Source organism: Erinaceus europaeus, chromosome 4 (genome assembly GCF_950295315.1).
Source record: "Erinaceus europaeus chromosome 4, mEriEur2.1, whole genome shotgun sequence".
Taxonomy (NCBI): domain Eukaryota; kingdom Metazoa; phylum Chordata; class Mammalia; order Eulipotyphla; family Erinaceidae; genus Erinaceus; species Erinaceus europaeus.
In genome coordinates this window covers 132633477-132661116 of record NC_080165.1, presented here as the reverse complement: position 1 = coordinate 132661116, position 27640 = coordinate 132633477, and the positions used below count along the sequence as shown (strand labels likewise).

Sequence of the window (27640 nt, the reverse complement as noted above, 5' to 3'; positions counted from 1 at the left end):
AATATTTTTAAAAATGAGAAAATCAACTATTCTTACTGTTGTTATTATTTTGCTGTTGCTGGGGCTTCACTGCTCCATGCCAACTTTTTCAGACTGAAAGTGAGAGACTGAGATAGAGATAGAAAAAGTGAGAGACCTTCTTAAAATTTTAATTGTGTCATCATTGACTCTACTTGGGTGCTCCCATTTTGGGGTTCTGAAAAATGATGTGAACTTTCTCACAGAAAAATTAGTAGAAAATTATGTGTATGATTTCATGGACTCCCTGAGTCCTTTCAGGAAGCCCAGGTTGTAATGCCTTGAATAAACATCAGGTTCTTTTGTTTGAAAAAAAAAAAAGAAAGAAAGAAAAGGTGAGAGACACCACAGCCCGAAAACTTCCCCTAGTGCTATGGGGGCTGGGTTCTAACTTGGATTTCAAACAGGGCAGAGCAGGCACCTTCCCTGGTAAGTTATGGGGGCTGGGTTCTAACTTGGATTTCAAACAGGGCAGAGCAGGCACCATCCCTGGTAAGTTATTTAGCCAACTGCCAATATACTTTTAAAATTCACTCAAATAAAAAGAATTTTAGGGGGCCAGGTGGTGGCACACATGGTTGAGCACTCATGTTACAATGCACAAGGACTCTGGTTCGAGCCCCTGGTCCCCCACCTGCAAGGGGAAAGCTTTGTGAGTGGTGAAGCAGTGCTGCAGTTAATCTCTCTTGTCTCTCTCCCTCTCTGTCTCCTCCTACCCTTTCGATTTATGTCTGTCTCTACCTAAGAAAGATAATAAAAGATTTAAAAAAGAATTTTCGCAAAGGGTAATGGCTCTTTATTTCTTTAATTTAATTACCTTTTACTTAGCCAGGGGCAAAGAACCACAAAAGGCCACACCAGCTAGCAGTGATTGGGAATTCCAGGTCATTATGTCACAGAAGATCAGTTATTTAATCTCTGTGCTTCAAACTCCTATTTTGTATGAAGGAAGCCAGACACACAATCTATTTCATGGGAAGATGAACAATGACTTAAAAAATGCAACATTTCTTTTGCTCTAGGTCAGAAATCCTTCCCAATCGCATTTGTCTAACAAAGCATGGCCAGTAGATTAAACTGGATTAACCTTTTATGCCCTGGATTTCTGTTCCTGGGCAGAGCAAGGGTGAATACTTTTCTGAAGAAAAGCTGCATCCCATGGAGCGCCGGGTGGTGGCACACCAGGCTGATTGCACAAGTTACTGTGAGCAAGGACCCAGGTTCTAGGCTCCAGACCCCACCTGCAGCCAGCTTCACAAGGCGTAAAGCCGTGCTTCAGGTATCTCTCTCTTTTTCACTCCTCAAATTCCTCCTTCTCTCTCAAATTCTCTGTCTCCATTTAATATAAATGGATAAATAAAATCTCTATATAAAAAGAAAAGCTTCAGCTCTTAGATTCAAAATATAAGATCTTTCAAAACAAAATCATGAACATATTTTATCAGGCAGGAGGATTTTCTTTTGGTGGTGACTATGACCACATTTGTTCATTACTCTTTCTCTTCTTTCTGTCTCTTTACCTTCAGGGTTATTGCTGGGGCCAAGGTGCTGACATTAAGAATACACTGTTCCTGGTGGCTACTTCTTCCTTTTTATTGGATAGGACAGAGAGAAATTAAGAAAGAAGGGGAGATAGGCAGAGAGAAAGACAGACACCCTCAGACCTGCGTTAATGTTTGTGAAGCATCCCCCCTACAGGTGGAGAGCTGGGGGCTCAAACCTGGATCCTTGCTTGTATCCTTGTGCTTAGTACTATGTGTGCTTAACAGGACGCGCCACCACCTGGCCCCTTGACCAAATTTCTTTCTTTCTTTCTTTCTTTCTTTCTTTCTTTCTTTCTTTCTTTCTTTCTTTCTTTCTTTCTTTCTTCTTTCTTTCTTTCTTTTTTTTTGGTTATCTTTATTTATTGTATAGAGACAGCCAGAAATCGGAAAAAAAAAAAAAGGGGGGTTGGATAGAGAGGAAGAAAGACAGAGAGACACCTGCAGCACTGCTTCATCACTCGTGAAGCTTGCCCCCTGCGGGTGGGGACCGGCGACTCAAACTTGGGTCCTGGTGCTTTGTAACATGTGTGTTCAACTAGGTGCAACCCCCCCCCCCCCCATTTCTTTAAGAATCATGTGGGAATAGATTGCATTGATAAACGGAGACTAACATATACTCACAAGTGCGATTGTAAGATTCGTGACAGGTCCGGGCAATTTCAGCACCGAGTTGAAGGTAGTGCTGGGTCTGGCCTGCAGGGGCGTCATCCGCTCCAAGTGCAAACATGCCTCCAGCAAAGCAGGTGAGGTGGCCCATCTTGTGTTCCAGGAGGCCCCCTTTCCACTCTGCAATGTAAGTTAGTCCTGTGCTAGACTTTCGGATCAAGTGAGTTTCAATTGCCTGCAAAGAGTAGATATTGTCGACATTTTGGGTTCTTTTCTTAATCTACATTGATACTAAACACTCCAGCCTTTAAAACAAAAACAAGAACAAAGCATCACTCACAATTTGTGTTTGTTGTTTTAGGACAAACCCATTCAAAGAATTTATGTTACTGCTTTCTGTATTTTTCTTCTTGTCTATATCAAAGTTAGAATTAACACTGTTGGGCATGATTTGCTTTCTTCTTGGTTCTGTAAACAGGCTTCAAACTCTAAAAGTTTTTTCAAAGATAGATCACTGGTGTGGTGGCAATAGCTGGCTTTGTGTATTCCATAATCACAAACAGAGAAATAAAAAAACAAACAGACAAACAACCCCCTTCAATCGTGGACCCTAACACAGATGAAGTACAGCATATGTGTTTATTTATTTTTAATTTTTTAATTTATTCATTTATCTGTTATTGGATAGAGACAGAGAGAAATTGAGAGAGAAGGGGGAGATACAGAGGAAGAGAGACAGAGAGACACCTGCAGACCTGCTTCACCACCTGTCAAGCGACTCCCCTGTAGGTGGGGAGCCGGGAGCTTGAACCGGGATCCTAATCAGTCCTTGCGCTTTGCATCACATGTGCTTAACCCGCTGCGCTACCGCCTGCCCCCCAGCATATGTGTTTATAAAACACAGGCTGCTTGCTGCATCCTCCCTTTGTTTCTGTTGTGTAGCAAAACTGAATGAGAAAAGAAGAGGTGTGCTTCTTTGAGACTGCTTGACTTTATTTTATTTTATAAAATAATTATTTATTTATTACTGGATACAGACAGAGAGAAATTGAAAGGGGAGGGGGAATAGGGAGCGAAAGAGACAGAGAGACACCTGCAGCCCTGCTTCACCACTTGTGAAGCTTTCCCCCTGCAGGTGGGGACCAGGGGCTTGAACCTGGGTCCTTGTGCACTGTGATGTGTACACTGAACCAGATGTGCCACCACCTGTCTCCTGAGACTGCTTGACTTCAAATTCCAGTTCTGAAACTCACTACCTGTGAGATTAGTGGACAATTTGTTTACTGTACACCTGAATTTTAGTATTCTTATGCATAAATTCTGAATAAAAACATCTATTAAGTGAATTCTATAGTATTTTCTTTACAAAGTAGTCAATACTCACATCTTCACTGAGATAGCCAAGGAGAGTAAGATTCCTTCTTAATTCTATTATACAACATTAGTACACAGGCATTTTATTTTAAAAGGAGATTAGAAATCTATATGTTTGGGAGAAATAATATTTATAGAAAAGAATTCCTAAACCATATTTTATTTCTGCCCTAGGACTATTGAATTAGACAGAGGAAATAAAGCCTATTTTATATTTTAAAGAGCAAAAATAAGGTTTGAGGGGGCTGGGTGGTAGCTCAGCGGGTTAAGCGCACATGGTGTAAAGAGCAAGGACCAGAGTAAGAATCCCAGTTTGAGGCCCTGCCTCCCCACCTGCAGAGGGTTTCACCTTACTGGCAGCGAAGCAGGTCTGCAGGTTTCTATCTTTTTCTCCCCCTCTCTGTCTTCCCCTTCTCTCTCAATATCTTTCCATCCTATCGAATAACAACGACAGCAATAACAACAACAACAACAACAATAATAACAACAATGATAAACAACAAAGGCAACAAAAGGGAAAAAATAGCCTCCAGGAGCAGTGGATTCGTAGTGCAGGCACTGAAACCCCACAATAACCCTGGAGGCAAAAAAAAAAAAGGGGGGAAAGGTTTGAAATTCCCAGTTACTATAATAAGAAAGGTACTTCTCCGCCTAATTCATAGATGGGTTATGACTGTATATGTGTCTATCATAGCATTATCAAAAATAAGTTTTTAGGAAGCATATTTGGGAATAGCAGATGGGCAATCTTGTGAATAAAAAAAGAATACACAGGCAGATAGAGTTTTCCCTACCTTTATTAAAAATAAACAGATGAAGCTAAGATGGTTAGAAACAAATGAACTTACTCCTGAGCTCATTAACTGTGGTGAAGCTAATTTTATTGATGGTCCACTTATTACATTAATTTTTCATTTTTATTTAATGCAAATGGACATCTTAGCGATTTACACTTCTCATAGCACACTGTAATAAAGTTCTTCAAGCAGATTATTTGTTCATCACCCAAGAAATTATTCTCTATATACAGCAAGAATAATAGCTTTCAAGGATGGATTAGAGAAACATTACTGCCAGAATATGAATCCTGAGAAAGTGCTATATTAATTTTGGCATGATTCTGATCAACTTGCTGCCTTCTCAAACTACAAAAAAGTTCAAGGCAATGTATAGGTGGTAATAGGAACATTTAAATAAACATAAACAAGGAAGACATAGTCTTTAGTGGATCTGAAAAATATTGTATCAAGTTTATAGAGAGTTTTTAAATTTCAAAGTAAGTAAAGTTTTATCTGTACTTAAAAACTGGGTAGGAAAAATTAGTATTATTTATTTTGTGATTTTTATCTTCTTATATTTGCAATAGATTATAAAAGGGCTTATTATTTATTTGATATGACAGAGAAAATTTAAGAGAGTAAGGGGAGATAGAGAAGGAGAAAGAGAGACACCTGCAGCACTGCTTCACCACCTGTGAAGCTTCCTGTGGGCTCCCGGGACTTGAACCTGGGTCTATGAGCAAAAGGTATTAGTTTTATAAGATGCTTGGCATTCTAAATGTCTAGTACATTATCTGCCCAGGTACCAGTCACTCTGCAGGCAGGGTGAGTTATCACAACTGTGCATGTAATGTGGTCTTCTGAAAAGGTCGTGGGAACCGACTGAAACCTCAAAGCAATTTTTATTAACACAACAAAAGAAAACAAACAGCTTGAATCAAACTTTCCCAAATCCGCTTGAAATTAAACTATCTAATTATATCTCTTGTGGCCCAAATGTACAGAATACTGTAAAAGATCTTCTCCTTGATAATAATAATAGTCTTTTAAAATGTAAATCTGCAGGAAAAAAAAACAAACCCTGCCATGTAAGACACAACTACTTCTTAGCATCAGCAATGTACTGTTCCTAACTTTGTTTTCTAAGTTGAAACGCATAATGGGTTGAAAGTGTTTTTACTATTAACAGAAACAGGAAATATTTTTATTTAATTTGTTCTTAATGAATTTTCCTGTCAATACGTTGTCTAAGAAAATTGCATTCCTGGAATACCAATCTCAAAGAGTGCCACTTTAAACTCAGAGTCATTAAAATGGCCGCTGGTATGGTAATTAAGAAAAAAAAATGACATAATGGAAGCCATAATATAGAGAGAAACTCTCTTTACTTTAAAACCTCAAACTTTACAGGAATGAAAAAATATAAACCTGGCAGAGGCTAGGTGGGCCATATCCTAGTTGGATTTTTGTGCCTTAGTTATTGCAGTGCTATTGGGAGCTCAAGTTTTAACTAAGACATTCTGGTTCCTATAACATGTGAAATGGAGGAAAAAAAAAAACTGAATTTGATGTATTTAGTGAAGGCATCTATAGGAAATAGAGGGAATCAAGTAATATGTAATCTGGTTAATCAGAGAAAAGCTTGTAAATAAATAAATTTTCACTTCTTAAAGTCTCCTAGAAATCCTCTTAGGGAGAACAGATCCAGTGGGATTACAAATTTTCATCCCCCTTACCCCATTCTACTCTAAAATATTAAAAAGAATTGCCAAGAAATCAATGAAAACATTTATTTTCTAACAATATAAAATTATTTATAATAGCATGAAAAAAATGTTACCATATAAAATATTTCTATCATTGAATTTCCTAAAAATTTTATTCTTGAATAGTTGAATGTAAGTTCTAGTATTTTATACAATTTTAAAATGTATTTTAATTAAAATTTATTTTTTTATTGAGGACTAGTTGGTGTTTCTTAGTTTATTCTTACATTAGTTTCCTCCTATAAGCTTCCCTAAGTAGTCTTTATTTTAGCTTACTAATTTACTAACTTGTTCACTATACAGTACCATTTGTTTAAATACATTAACAGTTACACAAAAATGATAGGTTTTGAACAGATTTAATTTAAATTTTGGATCCACATTAATCTCTGAAGTCCATTTATCTCAACTGTAAAAACCAGGCGAGAGGGGCCGGTGGTGGCACACCTAGTTGAGCGCACATGTTACAATGCGCAAGGACCCAGGTTCGAGCCCCTGGTCCCCACCTGCAGGAGGAAAGCTTTGCAAGTGGTGAAGTTGTGCTGCAGGTGTCTCTCTGTCTCTCTCCCACTCTATCACCCTCTTGATTTCTGGCTGTCTCTATCCAATAAATAAAGATAATAATAATAATAAAACCGGGTGAGTGATAGTGATAATTTATACTCTTGTGAAAAAATGAACAAATACTTTATATTTCATTGTGTTCTAAGTATAATAGGTAGATATTTTAAACTATTAAACTATTAATGCTTTTAGTTCATCAGATTTCTCTGTGGAGATTTCTCAAGAGTATCATCCAAGTATCATTGAAAATAAGTTTGTTTTAAATGGAGGTAGTTAACCAGATTGCTTATAATTGTAGGTAATTTTAACCTAGTCATTTTAGCATGTACATTCAGGATTTTTTTCCACCCACAATTTTAATTTTGACTCTAAAAAAGGAGTCTATTTTCATTAAAGAAAATGCCTCTTTTTCAGATATGTGAATTTTAAACTGAGGTTTGAGCCAAATAAAAAAATCTTTAATTGCCCTACTAGAACTAAACATGCCAAGTATGATTACTATTGTGATAATTAGAGCAGCAGATACCAAACTTCACTTAACTGGAAATACTAACCAGTTCATGAAGTATTTAATTTTTTTAGTAAAGCTAGGTTAAGTTATAAAACAGAGCTGAGTAGCAAAGATGACTTAGTGATTTTTACCTTAACAGCATCAAAATACATCTTTTTAGCTTCTAGGTCAGTCTTGTCAGACATTAACCATGCTTTTAGCAAATATTCATAAAAACTGTCTCCAAGTCCGCCAACTGATACATGATCTGCAAAGAGAGAGAAATGAATTTTAGAGTGACCCAGCCTTTAATTCAGATCAGTGCAGAGAAATCACACTAGCAACACGAATGCAAAAAACCCTAAGTCAACTACAACTCAATGCTGCATTTACATTCTAACACATCTCTTGTCATCAGAAAGGTTTTCTGAAATGAGCAGATGAAATGTTGACTATTGAGTTACACTCCAAATAATTATCAGGGTAGTCCTATGGACCTGAAGAAAGAAAAAATAAAACAAACAAAAAAGCAAAACATAATCAAACAAAAGAGTAAAACATAATCACCTCTAGTTCCAAAAAGTTAGTTAAGAATACCAGCTTAAAATGTTTCCCGCTATACATCAAATAAATTTTTACTTCTCTAGTTCTCAATAATACAAATAGGCTGAAAGTATGAAAAGCAGACATCTTTAAAATGTCTTGAAAAATGTTCTGTAACAAAGCGAGAAACTCATATCTTGAAATTAATATTACTAAGCAGGTTTTCTAGTGTTATTAATCTGAAATATCAAAATCCTTGAGGGAGGTAAGGATAAAGATAGAGCAGGATAAAATTTTCTTTTTAATACTCTGTTCTTAAAAAATGTTTTTACTATATTTATTTATTTATTAGATAGAGATAGCCAGAAATTGAGAGGGAAGGGGGTGATAGGGAGGGAGAGAGTCAGAGAGACACCTGCAACACTGCTTCACCACTTACAAAGCTTTCTGCCTGCAGGTGGGAACCAGGGGCTTGAACCCAGGTCCTTGCACATTGTAACGTGTGTTCAACTATGTGCATCACCACTCAGGCCCTCTAATACTCTATTCTGATAATGATTCCTCACAGCTACTTTTTCCTTTTTTAAGATGTGTTTATTTTTAGGAGATATATATATATGGTTCAGTTCTGATATATGTGGTACAAGCCATTGAACCTATGGCCTCATACATGCAAATCCCATGTTCTATCATGGAGACGTCACTCCAGTTTGTTCTCCCTCCCTCTCTCTTTTACACCAGGTCCATCACATATATTATTATCAGCAGTCTTTCAAGCTGTAATCATTCTCATGAAAAGTTAGAAAACGGAAGTTTATAGAGGCAAGATAAGATTATAACACTGCTAAGTGCTACCTGAGTCTATAATCCACACAGGATCTGACATTTGGATCTGCTTTTTCTCTGCAATATAACATGAAATGTATCCTTATGCCGACTGCTTCAATTAATATTTTTATTTCTCAAGCACATTTGCCTGCAAAAACAGAGCTGATCTCTTTATGATGTCACTTCTAGAATTCATCGAGTTTGAGCATTAATAAGAGTCTTATTTTGGGAAATCACATTTTATGTTTCATAACTCAAAGCTAATCTTAGTATATATATTTTAAAGTAAAGTTTTTCTTTGTTGACAGTATACAAAAGGAAATCAGTATTTATATACCTATCGAGACAATTTTCTCCTAATGCTTATACTGCAATTCCATTTTGAGGTCTAAAAGTGGGCAACCTCAAATTGAGCAGGTTTAAATTGTTTTTATTATCTTTTCTTTCTCAGCCTTATTATCTTCTGCTCTGATTTCTATTGCTCTAAGTGGCCTATCACCCTCTTAACTATACAACTTAGGCATTAAATAGGCATTCTCTCTTTCTCTTCCTTATACAAGGGGTTATGAAACTACTAATTTTACTATCTATCTCTCTTTTTTATCATTTTATTTTATTTTAATTATAATTTTATTTTTACCTTTATAAATAAGCAATATACTACATACTTTTTCACCTCTGTACAGATCTGTAAGTTAATTCATTTGTTACTCAAGGAACGAACTTCTCTAACCTCTTAAGCAATAACTCAGTATCTATTAGAGAGATCTTTTGTTGTTATTTGGAGTTAAGTTCTGTTCTTCCTATGTTATTCTTTCAATATAAAACATTTCATGCATATATTTAATAATACAGCATGCTATAAATTTGTTCACCTAGTCTTCCCTTTGAATCTTAAAGTTCCTGTGAGAAAAGACCATATATATAATTTAACACTGTCTTACAAAAGTATACGACTTCAGGGATATAGTTTGAGTCCATCAACTCTACTTTGTTCTCACCAATAGGACTCTAGCCCAAACCATCACTATGTCCATCTTCTGAGTATGCAATGGTCAATGATCTGGTTGCCTGTACTCTATCAGCACATTAATAACTAAAATATAAGTTAAAAATTTCAGTGCCTCATTTATGTGTATTAGTGCTCAGTAGCTGCAGGTGGTCCTTGGTGGATTTACTAGACATAGGAGATACAGAATTTTTTATCATCACATATAGGTTTTAAAAAAGTATTTATTTAATTACTTATTGGATAAACAGACAGATAGATAGGAAAATAGATAGGGAAGGGGAGGTAGAGAGAAAAAGAGACACCTGCAGCACTGTTTCTCCACTTGTGAAGCTCCCCCGTGGCAATTGGGAGCTTGAACCCTCATCCTTGTGCACTGCCATGTGTGCTCTATCAGGTGAGCTACCAACCAATCCCACCACATAAAGTTCTACTGGCAATACCCTTCCTATCTAGTTCCCACACTAGTAACATGAGAAGCTGTTTCGACATGTGGAATGTTTTCAATATGTGAATTGGATCATCATCTTATTTGGAGACTTCACTGGCAGAGACTAAAATTCTAGGGCCCTACACCCGGCTTCAAGTTTCTCTGTCTTCTCAAGTTTTCTAACTGTGCCTTGCTGTATTGCTGTGTGGTCCCTCTTTTGGTCCCTCAAAGCCATCAGATACCTGCCTGCCTCAGAGATTCTAAAGACATTATTCTCTGTGACTGAAGCGCACACTATTTCTTTTCCCTTCATTTAATAATTCTGGCTCATACTTCATACCTGAGATCAAATGGTGCATCCCAAAAGAAGCCCACCCTGACACACTGCTAGATTTCTCTGATACATATTTCTTGAGAGCACACATCTATCACACTTATGGCTTAGACTGTGGTGACTTTTTTTTTCCTCTCTCCTCTACAACATCCTGATCTAAGAAGGTAGGGAGGGAGAAAATATTTTATGTTTCCTAGTCCAGTTCAATACTTAGGTAGTATTCAGAAAAGAACTAATGAACAAATCATTTTTTAAAGTCAAACTTACTATGGACTACACTTATTCAAGCAAGAAAGTCTATATTTTTAAATAGTTGAACATATGATTTTCATACTGTGGAAATATCATAATTACCCTTTAAATTTTTTTTGTTTCGAGTTAGTGTTTTTAAAATTGTAAGATTGATTCTTAGAACAGCAGTGTCTGAAGTGACCTTTACAATTTCCTAAACACATCACCACAGAAACCTTTGACATTTACAAACTAAACAGACTAAGTACTATCTCATCAATAATAGTCTTTGTTGTTATAAATATGATTGCAGGAGACAAATGCAAGTGATGCACGGTAAAGCAAATCACTGTCCAGTTACTGTCAAAATAACAAGGGCTAAATGAAATCACAGGCAATGATGGCCATGATCCAGACATGTCTTTCAGAGTTAAAGCAATGAGAGTTGAAAACTAACAGCCAGAAGCTGCTTCATTTTCTTTTCCCTTGGGTGATGAGTCTAGAACAAATGGAGGAAACAGGTTTGGGTATTTGATAGTGTTTAAAAAAGGAAAAAGGCAACAGGACACAATAATTTTTAATTAATTTCTGATAAGCAGTAATTTTCTATCATTTCACTTCCTGCTATACAATTTTTCATATTTTTAAAGAATCAAAAATAAGGAATATAGAAGAGAAACAAGAGAAAGTTTTTCTGAGAATTTGGCAAATAGTTTAACAAGCTTACCCCATGTCTGGATGACTGTTTGTGTTGGCAATAAAGTCCTGTGTAAATGTTAGTGAATGTGGGAGAGCACATGCCTGATTTTTATCAGCAGAAAATGACTGCCTACTTCCACAAAGAACACGTGGTAGTTTTATTCCTGGAGATGTAATATATGCTATAGTGAAAATTATATTTTTCTTTCGTTCTTTTTTTTTTTTTTTTTTGCCTCCAAGGTTATCACTGGGGCTTGGTGCCTGCACTACGAATCCACTGCTCCTGGTGGCCATTTTTTTAAAAAAATTCTTTTTCATTGGATCAGACAGAGAGAAATCGAGAGGGGAGGGGAAGATAGAGAGAGGAAGAGAAAGATAGACACTTGCAGACCTGCTTCACCACCTGTGAAGCGGGTCCCTGCAGGTGGAGGGGTAGGGGCTGGGGGTTCGAACTGAGACCCTTGTATGGGTCTTTGCACTTTAATACTATGTGCGTTTAGCCCAGTACACCACTGCCCGATCCCCAAAATTATACTTTTCTCTAAAGGGGGCTAATTTAGTCTTCTATTCCCAGTGGGACCAGGTTCTAGAAAGGATGCGTAATGTGTAAAATGAGAAAAAAAAACCCAACAAAACAGTAGAAGAACCAAGACAAAAGGGATACCTACTCAACATCTTAATTTTTTTAAAATGCAGATTTTAATTAAATTTGAATTTTTCTTTTCCAAATTATCACCTAATTATGTTAGTAGTACTAGCGTACACACTTTACGCCAACACAGGCTCTATTAATCAAAGAAGGGTGGCAACTGTTCTGAGTAGAGATAGAGTCCCACATCTGGTATAACATTCACAGGGCATGTTTTCATTATTAGTGACCAGAACTGGAAGCTGCCCCTGGACCACAAATAGGAGCATGACAACTGTTAAAAAGAAAAAATAAAGGGGTGATGGCATTGTTAGGATGAAGATTTTTAAATGAAATTTTGAGTCATGAGACTGTAACCATCGCATTACAGAATGGAACACAGGTTCCGGGAACAATCAAACAACAAGGGCAAGAAAAGGGAATAAATAAATAACTTTAAAAAAACCCCTAAAAATAAATATTTATTTTTAAAAAAGAACAATTGTGAGAGGAAAGAATCCAAAGTGTTAGGGTATAAAAAGAGGAAGGAGGTAAGTAAAGGAGAAACTGGTGCTAACAAATCCCAGCTAGCGTCTTAAAGAAATCTTCTCAGTCTTCTGAGAAGAATGGCGATTGATCTGGGACTTGGCAGAATGAGTAAAGAGGTTAAAATGAAATAGAACAAGTTAAGACCTAGATATAGGGAGTCAGGCAGTGGAGCAGCATGTTAAGCGCACGTGGCGCAAATCGCCAGGACCTGCGTAAGGATCCCAGTTCAAGCCCACAGCTCCCCACCTGCAGAAGAGCCCCTTCACAGGTGGTGAAGCAGGTCTGCAGGTGTCTGTTTTTCTCTCCCCATCTTCCCCTCCTCTCTCCATTTCTCTCTGTCCTAACAATGATGACATCAATAACAACAACAATAATAACTACAACAACAATATAAAACAAGGGCAACAAAAGGGAAAATAAATAATAAATAAAACAACCTAGATATAGCCAAGCAGGATTTGATAAAAAAAAAAAAAAAAGAAGAAGAGTTCTGGGAAGATGGCGGACTGAGAAGCTGCTAGCAGTGTGTGCTCTGGTCACATCTTCTGGAAACGGTAGGATTTTCTGCCTTTAGCAGGCCAGTCAATAAGAATTAGAGTAAAGGTAGCACGGACTAGCGGTCAGGCTGCTCCAGACTTCCCAGGCGGCGGCGGGCAAGGCGGGTGGGCCGAGCATTGTCCTCCGCCCGGGAAGGCGGCTCCTCCGCCGGTTGCAGAGTGCTGCAGGGCGGCCGGCAGAGGACCCGGAGGGAGCACTGTAGCTCGGGGGCTTTCTCTTGGGAGTCTCCAGGGACCACCGTGACCCTGAGGGCAGATCCAAAGACTTCTTAAGTATAGCTCTCATTGGATCAAAGGACTTGGAGCTAGTTTTCATTTTTGAGAAATCCTTTAAAAAAGTCTGTGTGTGGGGGGGTTTCCCAGAAGATGGCGGACTGTGAAGCTGCTAGCCACTGAGCTCCGAACACATCTCCTGGAAACAATAGGATTTTCTGCCTTTAGCAGGCCAGCCAATAAGGGGTCATAGCAGTGACAAGGAGATGACTATAACTTAATTTGGGTTAAGAATTAGAGTAGGGGAAAAAATTCTTTTTTCTTCCTTTTAATTTTCAAGCATACCTCCTCTCCTCCCCCCACAATAAGCAGTCCCTGGGGACCAGCACCTAGCAGGATACCACACACCACCAAACAGGGTGCTTTTTTGAATTCACTGATACACATTTGGGAAGTTCCTTGCACTGCTCTTTAATTACAACTCTTTTTCTTATCTTCTCCCTTTTCTCTCTCTTGTCTCTCTCTCTCTCTCTTTTTTCTTTAATCGTGTCATACACTTCTTCCTTATTCTTTGCCTTTCTGAATTTGTGAATTACTTTGGGGAAGAAATCTGATGCAGAGTGGACTCTCTATGTGTGTATCTCTGCTCTACTTCCCTTTCCCCTCTTGTTACCCCTAGAATATACAGTGGATAGTAGATTTGCATAACTGTCTATACTTGATATCCTCTCTTTCTTTTCTCTTTCTTCACTGGGATTTGGCTACTATTTTTTCACGGACTGGAGAAATTGTTTGGCTAACTGGTAACGATTAAACTACTTCAATACTTACTTCAGTTGCTACTGTAATTCTGGAGGTTGGTGAGTGCAATTGTCATAAAGGTATTTAGTACAGTGTTACTTGTACTCAAGACACAACAACTGAGGAACAACAGAGCATAAAAAAATAAAAAAAAGAAACACATAAATAAAAAAAATGGGTAGATCAAAAACAAATAAAACTGCTACTCCAATGAATGAAGAGAAGAGCCCAGAAGAAACTACAAATCAGCCAGAAGTAACCATAGATAAGAAAAGTATGCAAGCAATAATAAACTTATTAATCACAGAAATGAAAACAACATTGGAGGAAAGGAATGGCAGTATTAGGGAAACAACAGTAGAGACCCCCAAGGAAAATACTGATTATCTTGAGGCAATTAGAGAACTGAAAGCTGAAATAGCTGTAATGAAGAAAGAAGCTGAGTCAAGGGAAAGCAGACTAACAGAAGCAGAAAACAGAATTAGTCAGACAGAGGATGAGTTAGAGAAAACAAAGAAAGAGGTGAAAGAGCTTAAAAAGAGATTGAGAGACACTGAAAACAACAACAGAGACATATGGGATGAGCTCAAAAGAAGTAACATTCGTATAATTGGCCTGCCAGAGGAAGAAAGAAAGGGGAAGGAAACATTCTAGAGGAAATAATACAAGAAAACTTCCCAGACCTGAATAACAGAAAGGATATCAAGGTTCAAGAGGCCCAGAGAGTACCAAACAGAATCAACCCAGACCTGAAGACACCAAGACACATCATAGTCACAATGAGAAGAAGTAAGGATAAATAAAGGATCCTAAAGGCTGCAAGAGAGAAACAAAAAGTCACATACAAGGGAAAACCCATAAGATTATCTGCAGACTTCTCCACTCAAACTCTAAAAGCCAGAAGGGAGTGGCAAGATATCTATCGAGCCCTGAATGAAAAAGGGTTTCAACCAAGGATCATATATCCTGCTAGACTTTCATTCAAACTAGATGGAGGGGTCAAAACCTTCTTAGATAAACAACAGTTAAAGGAGGCAACCATCACCAAGCCGGCCCTGAAAGAGGTACTAAAAGACCTCTTATAAACAAAAACATCACTATAATACTTGCAATATATCAGAGCAAACAAATTTTTTTTAGAACAATGGCACTACAATACATTAAATCCATAATATCAATAAATGTCAGTGGCTTAAACTCACCCATCAAAAGGCACAGGGTGGGGGGATGGATCAGAAAACATAACCCAACCATATGCTGCTTGCAAGAATCCCATCTGTCACAACAAGATAAACACAGACTTAAAGTGAAAGGATGGAAAACTATCATACAGGCTAACAGACCACAAAAAAGGGCAGGAACAGCCATTCTCATCTCAGATACGATAGATTTTAAATTAAATAAAGTAATAAAAGATAGGAAAGGACATTACATAATGATTAGAGGATCAATCAGCCAAGAAGACTTAACGATTATTAACATCTATGCACCCAACGAGGGACCAACTAAATACATTAAGCATCTACTGAAAGAATTTCAAAAATACATCAATAGTAATACAATAATAGTGGGAGACTTCAATACCCCACTCTCACACTTAGACAGATCAACAAAGAAGAGAACCAATAAAGATACAAGAGAATTGAATGAAGAGATCGACACACTAGACCTCTTGGACATTTTCAGACTCCTCCACCCCAAAAAATTGGAATACACCTTCTTTTCAAATCCACATAACACATACTCAAGGATAGACCACATGTTAGGCCACAAAGACAACATCAGTAAATTCAAGAGCATTGAAATAATCCCAAGTATCTTCTCAGACCACAGTGGAGTAAAACTAATATTTAACAACAAACGGAAAATTATTAAAAGACACAGAATTTGGAAACTAAACAACATGCTCCTTAAGAACCACTGGGTCAGAGACTCACTCAAACAGGAAATTCAAATGTTCCTGGAAACTAATGAAAATGAAGACACAACCTATCAAAATATTTGGGACACATCTAAAGCAGTACTGAGAGGGAAACTTATAGCCATACAATCACATATTAAACATCAAGAAGAAGCTCAAATGAACGACCTTACTGCACACCTCAAGGACTTAGAGGAAGAGGAACAAAGGAACCCTAAAGCAACCAGAAGGACAGAAATCACTAAAGTTAGAGCAGAAATAAACAACATCGAAAATAAAAGAACCATACAAAAGATCAATGAAGCCAAATGTTGGTTCTTTGAAAGATTAAACAAAATTGACAAACCCCTAGCCAGACTCACCAAACAAAAAAGAGAGAAGACTCAAATTAATAGAATTGTAAACGATGGAGGAGATATCACAACTGACACCACAGAAATCCAGAGAATCCTGTGAAACTTCTATAAAGAACTATATGCCACCAAGCTAGAGAATCTGGAAGAAATGGAACAATTCCTAGAAACCTATGCACTTCCAAAACTGAACCAAGAAGAACTACAAAATCTAAATGCACCAATCAAAGACAAAGAAATTGAAACCATTATTAAGAATCTCCCCAATAACAAAAGTCCTGGACCAGATGGCTTCACAAACGAATTCTACAAAACTTTCAGGAAACAGTTAATACCCATACTTCTTAAGCTATTCCATAAGATTGAAGAAACAGGAATACTCCCTCCCACCTTTTATGAAGCCAACATCACCCTGATACCAAATGCTGATAGGGACAGAACAAAAAAGGAAAACTACAGACCAATATCTCTGATGAACATAGATGCCAAAATATTAAACAAGATCTTGGCCAATCGGATACAGCAACACATCAAAAAGATTGTTCATCATGACCAAGTGGGATTCATCCCAGGAATGCAAGGCTGGTTCAACATCCGTAAGTCAATCAATGTCATTCACCACATCAATAAAAGCAAAACCAAAAACCACATGATTATCTCAATAGATGCAGAGAAAGCCTTTGACAAAATCCAACACCCATTCATGCTCAAAACTCTACAAAAAATGGGAATAGATGGGAAATTCCTCAAGATAGTGGAGTCTATATATAGCAAACCTATAGCCAACATCATACTCAATGGACAGAAGCTAAAAGCATTCCCCCTCAGATCGGGGACTAGACAGGGCTGTCCACTGTCACCGTTACTCTTCAACATAGTATTGGAAGTTCTTGCCATAGCAATCAGGCAAGAGAAAGAAATCAAAGGAATACAGATTGGAAGGGAAGAAGTCAAGCTCTCACTATTTGCAGATGATATTATAGTATACATAGAAAGACCTAAAGAATTCTAAAGACCTAAAGTTATTAGGCAATATAGCAAGGTATCAGGCTACAAAATCAATGTACAAAAAACACTAAATCTGAAGAAGAAGACATCCAGAAATCACTCCCATTTACTGTTTCAGCAAAATCAATCAAATACCTAGGAATAAAGTTGACCAAAGAAGTGAAAGACTTGTATACTGAAAACTATGAGTCGCTACTCAAGGAGATAGAAACTGATACCAAGAAATGGAAAGATATCCCATGCTCATGGATTGGAAGAATAAATATCATCAAAATGAATATTCTCCCCAGAGCCATATACAAATTTAATGCAATACCCATCAAAGTTCCACCAGGCTTCTTTAATAGAATAGAACAAACACTACAATCATTTATCTGGAACCTGAAAACACCTAGAATTGCCAGAACCATCTTAAGGAAAAGAAACAGAAATGGAGGCATCACACTCCCAGACCTTAAACTATATTATAAAGCCATCATCGTCAAAACAGCATGGTATTGGAACAAAAATAGGCACACAGACCAGTGGAACAGAACTGAAAGCCCAGAAGTAAATCCCAACACCTATGGGCATCTAATCTTTGATAAGGGGGCCCAAAGGATTAAATGGAAAAAGGAGGCTCTCTTCAATAAATGGTGCTGGGAAAACTGGGTTGTAACATGCAGAAGAATGAAATTGAACCACTTTATCTCACCAGAAACAAAAATCAACTCCAGATGGATCAAAGACCTGGATGTTAGACCAGAAACTATCAAATACTTAGAGGAAAAAATTGGTAAAACACTTTCCCACCTATACCTCAAGGACATCTTTGATGAAATAAACCCAGTTGCAAGAAAGACTAAAGCAGAAACAAATCAATGGGACTACATCAAATTGAAAAGCTTCTGCACATCCAAAGAAACTATTAAACAAAAAAAGAGACCCCTCACAGAATGGGAGAAGATCTTCACATGCCATACATCAGACAAGAAACTAATCACCAAAATATATAAAGAGCTCAGCAAACTTAGCACCAAAAAAGCAAATGACCCCATCCAAAAATGGGCAGAGTATATGAACAAAACATTCACCTCAGAGGAGATCCAAAAGGCTAACAAACATATGAAAAACTGCTCTAGGTTACTGATTGTCAGAGAAATGCAAATTAAGACAACACTAAGATACCACCTCACTCCTGTAAGAATGGCATACATCAAAAAGGACAGCAGCAACAAATGCTGGAGAGGATGTGGGGACAGAGGAACCCTTTTACATTGCTGGTGGGAATGTAAATTGGGACAGCCTCTGTGGAGAGCAGTCTGGAAAACTCTCAGAAGGCTAGACATGGACCTTCCATATGATCCAGTAATTCCTCTCCTGGGGTTATACCCCAAGGACTCCATAACACCCAACCAAAAAGAGGTGTGTACTCCTATGTTCATAGCAGCACAATTCATAATAGCTAAAACCTGGAAGCAACCCAGGTGCCCAACAACAGATGAGTGGCTGAGAAAGCTGTGGTATATATACACAATGGAATACTATGCAGCTATCAAGAACAATGAACCCACCTTCTCTGACCCATCTTGGACAGAGCTAGAAGGAATTATGTTAAGTGAGCTAAATCAGAAAGATAAAGATGAGTATGGAATGATCCCACTCATCAACAGAAGTTGACTAAGAAGATCTGAAAGGGAAACTAAAAGCAGGACCTGACCAAATTGTAAGTAGGGCACCAAAGTAAAAGCCCTGTGGTGAGGGGTAGACATGCAGCTTCCTGGGCCAGTGTGGGGTGGGAGTGGGCGGGAGGGATGGGTCACAGTCCTTTGGTGGTGGGAATGGTGTTTATGTACACTCCTAGCAAAAGGTAGACATATAAATCACTAGTTAATTAATATGAGAGGGGAAAAATCAATTGTATGTCTCAAAGTTTCTCAAAACACAAACTGAATCCTTTTAATATATAGGCTGTGTATTTGATACGCGGACTCTCTCAAAAGCCTAGACCAAGTAGATTAGGAGCATCCAATAGCACAGCTATATACAAGATAGTGGATACTGTACAGCAAACCATAACAAAAGGACTTTTCAAAGTTAACCCAATTAACAAATAATGTGATGATAACATAAACTATCGATTGTCTTTTTGAACCCTAAGACAGCAGGAACCTCACATCTCCACTATAGAGCCCCTACTTCCCCCAGTCCTGGAACCCTTGGATAGGGCCCACTTTCCCATATGCATCTCCCAATCCAAACCAAATAAGATTGCATCCGCCGATCACAACCTAACCAACGCAACGATTGCCACCCCAACATGCTTCACCTCAGACTGTGTCCAGAGACTTCACGTGTGGAATGACAACCCTTCAGCTTCATTACTCGGGTGAGACCTTTCCTTTTATAGTACACTCTAATTTCATCTCAGGTAGTTCACTTTCTAACAAAGTCCCATAACCTAGATATACATCAGTTTCTGTGAGAGAGAACTTATGTGCACACGTATCCATAAACTACTGCAAAATATATACCTGAAAGCAGAAGTACACTAGAGTTTGCAGTGAGTACCTCCCTAACACTTCCTCTCCACTATTCCAAGCTTGGGATCCATGATTGCTCAACAAATTGTTTGGCTTTGTATGTTAACTCTCTTTTCAATCACCAGGTTCCAGATGCCACCAGGATGCTGGCCAGGCTTCCCTGGATTGAAGACCCCACCAATGTGTCCTGGAGCTCAGCTTCCCCAGAGACACACCTTACTAGGGAAAGAGAGAGGCAGACTGGGAGTATGGACCGACCAGTCAACGCCCATGTTCAGCGGGGAAGCAATTACAGAAGCCAGACCTTCTACCTTCTGCAACCCTCAACGACCCTGGGTCCATGCTCCCAGAGGGCTTAGAGAATGGGAAAGCTATCATGGGAGGGGGTGGGTTATGGAGATTGGGTGGTGGGAATTGTGTGGAGTTGTACCCCTCCTACCTTATGTTTTTGTTCATTAATCCTTCCTTAAATAAAAAATTTTAAAAAAAAAGTGAGTTTTCCTTGTGGCTGGAATATGAGATGAAGGATGGTATGAGGAGGTTCTGGACTCACCACTCTTGTCCTTTGTCTCATGAAGAAATCGGTCCATAAGCAATCAAGACACAAAAGGTTCTTTGTGTCAAAATATGTGGCCAAATACATAGTGTACCGGTGACCCAGAAAGTAAAGCAGGGATGTCCCAGAATAATTGATTCTTTCTGTCTCTATATAGAAACCTCTAAATCCCACATTACAGGAGATGATCCAGTAAGTCATGAGTAGTTTTCTTTAGCTTTTGAAATCTTTCATTCATCAGGAAAACTCTAAAAAACACTTGTCCTTCTAAGAAACATCACTAGCCATCTTGTATTTAGAAAGCTACTCAAGCTTTGTTTTTATTGTAAATATGGTAGTATCCCTACTGCTCCCGTGATAATCTTAAAAATTAGCTGGCACTTCAAATAACTTATTTTAGAATCTACCTCCATTTACCATGTTGGGAATCAAAACATAATTTAGAATGTGTAACTAATTTACTTAAGTAATAATAATAATAGATTCATCATGTTACCGTAGAATGGCTTTTATAGAAAAAATTTTACAAAACAAAAATCAGTTACTGAGAAGACTGACACTATACTACATTTGCAAACCTCTTTAATATGTGCCTTCCTAGGAGAGGGCTGAATTCTCAGACCTGCTCTATATTCCGTCTCTGGTTATATGTTGGACCAGCTAAAATATATGAAGAAAATTCAGCCTTACAGAGTGAAAAGGTATTTAAATAATCTTTTCAATTGACTTCTATATTTCTCTTTGGTACTGTAACAATGGTTGGATTTTTTTTTATAGGTTAAAACCTTTAACTAGTCAGTATTAGTATAGAAGAGTGATTCTGGAAAACTAAAGAATGCGGCAGGATGAGATTGGAAAAACTACTCTTTCAAAATCTGAAGGGTAAAAAAAAAATATCGGTGACTTTTGCTTCAATAAACTTAGCTGAACACAGTCAGTTAGCTCCTCTGTGGCTATTTCCCCTCTGCCACCTCCCCCACCTTACCCTGCCTGTTTTCTTCTTGTTCTTTCCAGTTAGCAAGCAAACCTTGCTGTGTGTAGGTGCCAATCAGAGTGTAACTACATCAGTTTTAAAGAACTGCAAAATGTATGCTTAGCCAGGTGCTTTTGGTCGGGGACCAGAATTGGGGTGAACACCCTCTGGGCTTACCAGCATCGATAAACTTGCTTCTTGCTGATTTCCTCAGGTGTCCTGCCTCTCTTTTCCTGTCACAGTGGCATCTTGTTCAGTATACTGCACACTTTACCATGTCCAAGGACCCAGCTTTGAGACTCCCCTCTATCCCTACCACCACATGGAGCCACTATACAACAGGGGAGCTTCACAAGTGGTAAAGCTGTGCTGTGGTCTCCCTTCTCTCTCGTTTCCCCCTCTCCCTTTCTGCCTTGCAGTCTCTCCCTGAAAAAAAAAAAAAAGACAGCAACAACAAAAATAGTTTGCCAGAAACAGTGGAGCCTTGAAGGGTACAAAGCCCCAGTGATGTCCCGGTGGAAAGGAACAAAAGGAAAACAAACAAAAACCAAATCTTTTACTGGCTATAATGAGGAATTAGGTCCTATATCAGAGTTAACAGTATCATAAAGTATTAGATTGAAATCACAGTGTATCTTGGACTTCCAATGGATCTGTTGACACATTTTGTTATACAATATCAAGATATGCCAATTTATAGCATCATTGCACTTATTAGAAGAGTATTTATGTGTTGGCAGAAAGTTCTATTATCATAAAAGTAGCTTTTGCCTTATGAACCTCTCAAAAGGCCCTAGAAACATCTGATCTACAGACAACACTTCAGGATAATTAGTAACATTGAGATTATAGTTTTAGAGTCTCAGTCGACATTGTTTTTAGCACATTAAAAAAATTAAATTTGAGGGGACTGGAAAGGTGTGAGGGAGGGACCCTTTAAGACTTAAGAAGCTATGCTCAGGGACTTCTGGAGGTGTGGGTATGGAGTAGGAGCCATTTCAGATCACACTCCTGATAAACTAGGAAAAAAAAAAAAAAAAGAAAAATCATCTGAAAACTCAACAAAATACAAGCAGGATCTCTCCAGAAATTCACTAAGCCACAGCCACCAAGTTGTGAAGGCTACTACAATTTCATCCTGAACTCCCTGGGGAGATGACACCAATGAGTCCTGGAACCCCACTTGTCCAGAGCTCTATCCCACTAGGGAAAGACAGAAACAGGCTGGGGGTATGGATCCACCTGCCAACGCCCATGTCCAGCAAAGAAGCAATTACAGAAGCCAAACCTGCCAACTTCTGCACCCCTTAAAGAACTGTGATCTATATTCCCCAAAGGGTAAATATTCAGGGGAGAGGACCAGAGGGCTCTGAACTTCAATTCTATCAAACTATGTAAACTGAGACCTGGAGAGAGAAGAGGGGGAAGGGAAAAAAAGGAAGGGCACTCAGAAGTACTATGTGTGGCTTAGGAAGAGAAAGCAGGGCCATAGGAAAAAAAATGGGCATATATATATATATACAGACAGTTATAGAAATAATAGTCAACCCATATCTGTGGTCTTGGAAGACCTAATGCAGTTTCCAGTGGAAGGGACCGGGACACAGAACTCCAGTGGTAGGAAAAGTATGGAATTATACCTGTTATTGCATAATGTTATAAATAGGTATTAAACCACTAATAAAAATTAAATTATTATTATTATTTGCCCCCAGGGTTATTGTTGGGGCTCCATGCCTGCATTATGAATTCACTGCTCCTGGTAGCCATTTTTTTTCCATTTTATTGGATTGGACAGAGAGAAATTGACATAGGAGGAGATAGAGAGGGAGAGAGAAAGATAGACACCTGCACACCTGCTTCACTGATTGTAAAGTGATCCCCCTGTAGGTGGAGAACAAGGGCTCGGATTGGGATCCTTGCACTCAGTGCTATGTGTACTTAACTGGATGCACCACTGCCTGCACCGCCCCCCAAATTAAATTCCTCTTTAAGAAAAAGTACTTGTATGGGGGCAGTGAGTCTGTTTTCTGGCCTGTTTACTCCTAGTCCCTCTTACTCAAACTCCTTCTCCCCTGTTTTTGCCTAAAAAACTTCTTTGACTACTTTAGAGAAAGAGTAGGGAAGAGAAGTATTTTTCAAGGAAGAGTGAAAAAGAATGAGGCATGATCATGCCAGAATGTGATATTTAGATAGAAAAATCTCAAACTGAGTAAAATTTAAAGTCACTGCTAACACCCTAAGCACAGCTACGCATCTCACTTAATATTCTTTACTTTCTCTCAGTCGCTGCTTAATCTAGCACAGTTTTTCCAAATTGGCTTTAGGACACGTTCAACTACTATGAATCTTTGTATTCCTGGTGAAAATCCCCAAAGATCTGAAAATGAGAACTTCTGGTCTAATGTTTTCTTTTACTCTAAAAGTAACTCTCCTGACAAGAAATCTTTATTTGATGTTTCAGAATTAAATAGAGAAATATCCTGTGTGTTCTCCAACTTTCTAAAAATTCAAATTCCTCTCACATCTCATAGTCAAGCAAAGAGTAAATGTTAGGGGCATAATAATCGAACTCCAGTGTGTAAAACCTTGCTAGTCACTAGTACAAATGAATGATTTTCCCTTCTACACATGTGACCACCCTATTACAGGCTAAGATTTCCACACGACCTTGTTCATATCTTTCCTTCCTGATGAATGGTTTTTAACTGTTTTTATGTCATCATGCTTATAGTTATGGATGAAAAAGCAAATAATGATAGTTCAGCACTTACAGTCTGTCTTATGACAAGTGACTGCCATTTTGCTTTTTTTTTTTTTTTTTTTTAATTCCATAAGCACATTTGTTCTCACTTGAGCTCCTTTTCTTTGTGACTAAACAATGATGGGTACCACAGTGTACCATAATATCATCAAATAATGCAAATCTTGACTCACATTGGCCCCACTGTCCACTGTTGGGGTTCAGATAGTTAGGATAAAGACCTTCAGGTTTATCCAGCTTATTTAGTACTGTCCGAACATTCATCACCTGCAAGAAAAACTTAATTATTACTATGAAAATCTAACAATTTTGTTCCATTTTTTTCTTTCTTATTACATTTTCCCATGTTGGAAAAAATAATTTAAATGATGAAGAATTAGAACAAAGATAGTTGCCACCATTTTGAAAAAATAATGGCATGTGCATATAGACACTGGCACCAGATACCACAGAAGGAATGTGGGATCTACCAGTGAAAAGTCCAAAGTCATTACCCTCTTGGAATTTGCACCCTAATAATATAATGCAAATAAATATATCATGTGGTACATGTTATGAAAAAAAAAGAAAAGAAATGGAACACATTGTTATTTAAGGTTACATACAGTTTGATGTGTGGTGACTAAGGGCAGTGTAGGGAGGCTGGTGGGACAGTGAGCAGAAAATTTTGGAACTGAGGGAGCAATTCATGTTGAAAATGAAGGAGAGCAAACTAAGCAGAGAAAGGGACAGAGCAAAGGCTGTGAGAAGAGAGTAGGCTTGGCGGGCTTGAGCTTTTACAGTCCTGTCATCAAAATACAAGGGAGGATGCAGCAGTCAGGCAGGCACAACAGAGACCAGGTAAGGAATGTTATTTGTTTATTGACAGGACAGAGAGAAACTGAGATGAAGAGAGAGAATGAGAGTGAGAGCGAAAGAGAAAGAGAGAGTGCATCACTGCTTCATCACTCGTAAACCTCCCCCTCTGTCCCCACCCCACTGGTGGGGACCAGGAGCTTCAACCCAACTCCTTGCACTTGGTAACATGTGTGCTTAACCTAGCATGTCATCTCCAGCCCCCAGGTAAAAAAAGATGAAGCTTCTATCCCTACAAGGCTGTGGGTATGGATTGACCTGTCAACGCCCATGACCAGCAGAGGCACAATTACAGAAGCCAGACCTCCCACCTTCTGTACCCCATAAAGATTTTTGGTGCATACTCCCAGACAAAGAATAGGGAACTTTTCGATGGAGGGGAGGGGATACGGAACTCTAGTGGTGAGAATTGTATGGAACTGTACCCCTCTTATCCCACCATCTTGTCAAATATTATTAAATCACTGATTAAAAAAAGATAAAAAATAAAGAAATGATGAGGCTTTGAGTCACGGTGATAGCAGAAGCAATGGGACAGAATTCAAGGATTTCTTGATGGATTAGACATGGAGGTCATCCAGAAGAAAAACCTAGGATAATCTCAAGATTTTTAGTCTAAGTCACTGGCCTGAATCCAAGTACCACTTACCAAGAATTATAAAGTCTACAACAGAGCATCTGGGGCTTGAATTTGAGACATTTTTAAGTGAATGATGTCTATTAGACATCTTTGTGGAAGTGTTAAATAGTTGGACATAAATTCTGCAGTTCCGAAGACAGGTTAAGATTGGAATTATACATCTGAGGTCAAAAGTATGTAAGTAATATGTGAAGTCAAGAGAATGAATAGAATAATGGAAGAAGTAAATACAAAAAGAAGAGGTTCTGGCTTGGGTCCACGAATTTTACAACATCTAGAGATTAAAGCAGGAGAAAAACCCCAGTAGAGACTGAGGAGGAGTACTTGAGAAGAAGCAGTCAAACTAGGGAAGTATTGTGTGCTTGCAACCAAAACCAGAGAGTATCGTTGAGAAGGAAGTGAACAAAAATGCCACACAGTCTGAGGACAAGGAAGATGAAAAGTAAGAATGACAGTGGGTCTGAAACTCTGGTCCCCACTGGTAAGTGAGACAGGCAAGCTGTCTCAGTGGAAGGGAGAATGTCCTTTAATAAACGGAGAAGTATAAATGATTGTGCTGTAAAGCATTAGCCCCTCAATTAAAAAATAAAGAGTTGCGGGAGTCAGGGTTAGCACAATGCATTAAGTGCATGTGGTGCAAAGTACAACGACTGGTGTAAGGATCCTGGTTCTAGCCCCCGGCTCCCCACCTGCAAGGGAGTCGCTTCACAGGCGGTGAAGCAGGTCTGCAGGTATCTATCTTTCTCTCCTCTTCTCTGTCTTCCTCTCCTCTCTCCATTTCTTTCTGTCCTATCTAACAATGACGACATCGGTAACAACAACAATAATAACTACAGCAACTAAAAAGTAACAAGGACAACAAAAGAGAAAATAAATAAATATAAAGTAAAAAAAAAAAAAAAGCAAGAAAGTGAGAGACAGAAGAGAAGACAACAGAAATAATTCTCCCAAGGTATTTTGCTTTAAAGATAAGCTGAGAAGTGGACAGAGTTATGGGATAAATATGAATTTGTCCAAATATATATGTTTTATTTCTGGGAAATTAGAAACTGACTCAATTGGGCAGCTGAATAATACTTTGAATGCAGCCTGGGAGGCAGAGCAGGATTTACAAATGTGAGGTCCAAAAGGCCGAGAAATGTGAAGTTCCCAGTTGGAGTCCCTGGTACCAAACATACCAGGATAATGTTCTGGTTCTCACTTATGGAACTAACTGGCTATTTTTAAAAATTAAGTTTTTCACATACTTGGTTCACACTGTTTATTCACTTAATTATACTATTCTTTTGTTTATTTATTTACTTGAGCTAGGGACATACACATGCATAATTTTCACCTCTCCTGACTATATACTTATTTATTTTTCCATTCAGGCAGAGAGGGAGAACACTGAAGTTTCCCCAATAGTGTGGCACTTACATTTGGTGCTGGGGATCAAACGTAGGCCAAAAGAATGGCAAAGCATGTACTCTACACAATGAGCTATCTCTCTGGAACAACATTATACTATTTCAGATGAAAAAAAAATCATAGAGGATAGTGACTTTCTCTTGAGAAATTTATGTCGGGCTGTGCCGCGGAGAAGAGAGAGAGGAGATCCTGAGCGAAGAGGAAACACAAATCTTTATTTGCGCTGGCACCTCAGAGTTGGGTGAGAGAGAAACAGGTTGGGCCATGTGGAGGTAGCCAAAATGGCCGCCTCACGCAGTAACCTTTCCTGTGTCTAAACACCGAAGTGAAGAAGCCTGCAAGAGAGAGAGGTGCGGTAGAAGAAGGGCTTTTATGGGAGTAGCTCTCGCGAGAATGAGGGGGGGGGAAGGGAGGGGAGGGGAATAGACAGTGCCCTGAGGGCACAACATGGCGAACAGGCGCTCTGAGACTCTGAGAATGTCCCAACTCTCCTGGGAACTAGCAGTAGCCCGAGGGGACAACATGGCAGATGTGACTGCATCGGCACAATTTCCCAGCAAATTCAGAGAACTCTCTTACACTGACTTAGGATGTCATGGAAAACTAGGTTTCAGTTTAGTTAGATGAAATACTAAATGTCACATGAAGTTACAGAGAGCTGTGTTACACTGAGTC

At 38.5% G+C, this 27640-nt stretch overlaps 1 protein-coding gene across 2 annotated transcripts in view; it reads right to left on the bottom strand.

Annotated features, from left to right (window-relative positions):
* The window catches only part of MAN1A1 (mannosidase alpha class 1A member 1), a 236454-nt gene that overhangs the window by 13308 nt on the left and 195506 nt on the right, over positions 1-27640 (bottom strand). For both annotated transcript variants that reach the window (XM_007521293.3, XM_060190533.1), the window contains exons 8-10: positions 24234-24327; positions 7294-7409; positions 2184-2403 (exon numbers count right to left, since the gene is read on the bottom strand). In XM_007521293.3, coding sequence (XP_007521355.1) covers positions 2184-2403; positions 7294-7409; positions 24234-24327 — 430 coding nt within the window. The remainder of the gene's footprint in view (positions 1-2183; positions 2404-7293; positions 7410-24233; positions 24328-27640) is intronic.